This window comes from Gossypium arboreum, chromosome 12, assembly GCF_025698485.1.
Source record: "Gossypium arboreum isolate Shixiya-1 chromosome 12, ASM2569848v2, whole genome shotgun sequence".
In the NCBI taxonomy this organism is placed as follows: domain Eukaryota; kingdom Viridiplantae; phylum Streptophyta; class Magnoliopsida; order Malvales; family Malvaceae; genus Gossypium; species Gossypium arboreum.
In genome coordinates, this window is record NC_069081.1 from 95,212,829 (window position 1) to 95,216,057 (window position 3,229).

General features: G+C 37.2%; 1 protein-coding gene across 1 annotated transcript; it reads right to left on the minus strand.

Annotated features, from left to right (window-relative positions):
• Nucleotides 1–638: 638 nt before the first annotated feature.
• Nucleotides 639–2,921, minus strand: LOC108477703 (pectinesterase-like). The gene is made up of 3 exons (XM_017780212.2): nucleotides 2,101–2,921; nucleotides 1,850–2,010; nucleotides 639–1,501 (listed from the first exon to the last, which is right to left on the minus strand). The coding sequence occupies exons 1-3, from the start codon at nucleotides 2,919–2,921 to the stop codon at nucleotides 807–809; spliced, it is 1,677 nt and encodes a 558-aa protein (XP_017635701.2). The 3' UTR covers nucleotides 639–806.
• Nucleotides 2,922–3,229: the final 308 nt, after the last annotated feature.

Consider the following 3,229-nt stretch of genomic DNA (forward strand, 5'->3'; position numbering starts at 1 on the left):
TATTGTCTTTGCTGCTTAAAGTCGCCAATGAATTTGAATCTAATAGTCCTGAATCCCGAGTCATTCTCTTCCTTTCATTTTTTCTTTCACAATAGATATTTAGATATAGATATTTTACGGTAATTGAAATGGGTATTTGAGAGAGCGAAACGCAAGTGTGGGCTTGATGAAGATGATGAGGGTTTTTTTTTTTTTTAACTGTAACAACAACTACAGGGGAAAAGGAAGAGAGAAAGAGAGAAGAAAGAAGATGGAAACAAAATAATAATTTTTTTATAGATGACATCATTTATGATATCGTGATTATGTGGCACGTCACATAGGTTTACTTCGTTGACCGGTGCTTGACTGACAGTCAACTCATGTATACTGTTAAAATTGGGTTGATTTCTAAAAAAAACATAACGTTGAGGATGTCAATAAAAAAAAAGTTAACAGATCAAACCTAAAAACTGCTAAACATTGAAGGTAATTTTTTTTTACAATTATGCCTAATAATAAATACCCTAATTTAAAAAGAATACAAAAATTTGGAGGTAATTACAAACATCTTAAATTCAACATCCATGAATTTCAAGGTATCCTTACAAAAATATTATAAAACTTTCACCACCCATATTAATAAATAATAAAAAATAGAAAACCCTAAACAATTTATAAACAGATACTTTAAAATAGAGTTTTTCTATTATTAGTTATGGTAGAAAATAAGCAATTTGACATGCATGTGATGGCAATTGATCAAAATATTTACAAAAAAGAAAAAAGGGCTAAACCGTAAACGCCATTTAATTAAATTTCAGGTTTCACCTCAAGCCGAGATTGAATGGAATATCAGTAGAATTCAACCACTGGTTTCCTTGTATAAATGCCCCAACAGTGAACTGATTTGCATCTGCGAAGCTTGTAATGACTCTATACCCAGGCCATGTAACTCTACGACTCGTATCCGACCCTGGTCCTCTATTCAAAAACTCCCCATAATAAAGTGTATTCAAAGCGAAATTCCCACTCCATTCCAACCATCCTGCAGGATCCACCAAATCATCTATATACGACCGCATAATAACCGTCCTCGAATACTCTTTCCAGGGACGCCCCAAATACGTCTTGAACGATGATATTACGGGGATTAAATCAGAATCGGCACGGATTTTACAGTTCAAAATTGAAATCCCAGTGTTCTGGTTCGGGTCTGCTCTTCCTTGAGCTGTGAAAACGTTCTCTTGGTCTCGGTTTGGTTTACGAGCGTATAAACTGCAGGCTTGGAAAACGGCAGCTGCGTTGCCGAAGATGCAGTCGACGGTACCGTATATGTCGCATTCTCGGTAGAATTGCCTGAGGGAGTGGACGTAGAGAGTGTCTTGGTAGGCTACGAAGCTGCATTTGTAGAAGGCGGAGAGGTCTGATCCACTCCTTAATGCCACGGCTTGGTTCTTGCTTGGCCCTGCTGAGTTCTCGAAGGTTATCCCCTTGGCTATGAATCCGTCGCCCATCACCGCTGAAGGACCCCATCCAAACAATGATGTGAAAACCCAGTATTATTATTAAAGTCCCAAAGTACATTTTGATTCCATACTTTCAAATGAAAAAACAAAAGGAGATATTTTTGTAATAATATTTGTTTTGAATTGCAATAATAAAAATATTAATTCAACTAATTAGCAAATTATGAAATTGACCTAAAAAATTAACTCAATTTACAACTCCATCGTGGGATTTCAAGATTCTTAGAGTAAATTTACAACTCCAGTACTAAAATAAACAGTAAAGCCCTATAGTATATTAACCCTAACAAAAATACAAAATTGTAGTACTAAATTTGAAGTTTTCAAAGTTAGAAACTCACCGACTGTTGCAGAGCGGAAAGTGGTATGGCCATCGGCCACATTTCTGTTTGCCTTCACCACTGTCTTCCCTATGCCGTCTCCTACAAACATCACCATTGTTTTCTCCATTTCCACCTCTATATTTTCTAGATAAGCACCAGCTTTTATATATATCACAAACCTATAATCAATTTCAACATAAACATTCAACAATTTAAGCTCATGATTACTCCCTCAATCAATTATGAATTTGTTAAGAAATTTAATTAACCTTTCGTAGCTGTGTATCGGAGCTGCCGCAACAGCGTCGCCGATGGTAGTGAAGTTTCCACTACCGTCTTGGGCAACTATAAGGTCGAACTCAGTTGCGTCAACTGGAGCTTGTAGAAGTTTCCGATCTTTAAGCGATAACCACGCCGGGAAATATCTTCTCCGGCGACCGTATTCAGGAAAAACCTCAACGGGTTTCGATTCGTTGACACCAGGGAATTTGTTGAGCATCGCTAAAGAGTTGCTGATATGATGAGATATGTTATGTAGAGCTTCTTTGATTACGTATTTAGTTTTTCCTTTGCTACCATGGAACCCATCGAGACATGTATACTGGTTCGTCATTGCCGCGCTTAGAAACGTCTTTATCTTATGGTAGTTCCTAGAGAACCGTACTCTCTTCGGGTTAAGCTCGGCGAGGGCTACCCTCAGCTCGGCTAGGGTATGGTTAAAAAGCTCGATGCAATCATTTATGGCGGCCCATTCTAAGGTGGTGTTACTCTTGAGACCCTTTTCAATCTCAGTGCAGTTGGCACAAGAGAGTCTCACCTCGTCCATGGTTTGGTTTAAAATTGCTGAGATAAGGTCGGGGAGTGATCTAGAAGCAAGATTTGGGAGAATGGAGACAGTGGCGAAACAAAGGTCGGGATATAAAGTGCCTTCACATGCTGTGTATGCAATTTGGAGATTATTATTGACATGAAAATGGTGGGTTTCACTAGTTTCAGGGCTCTTTTCCAAAGGAACTATCAAAGAAATGAGGACCAAAACAAGTAGAAGAACAAGTATGATCTTATTAGATCTTCCACTTGGATCGTACATGCTAGTTTTCAAAGTTGAACAATGGAAGAGAAGTAGAGAACAGAGAGTGGAGGACTGAGTTTATACACACATATATACATACAAGTACAGGTGTTTGTATATCTTACATTTTTACAGACCTTAAACATATATATATATATATGGTAATGTGTCATAACGGGTTTAATTGAGTTTAACACTAATAGTCAGTGCGGACCATTTCAATATCTTACAATAAATCTTTACAAATAAGATCACAATATAAACAATTTTACGGTGAAAAAGGAATTTTGATTTAGTAAAACCGTTTCATAAAATCTTTCCTCAAC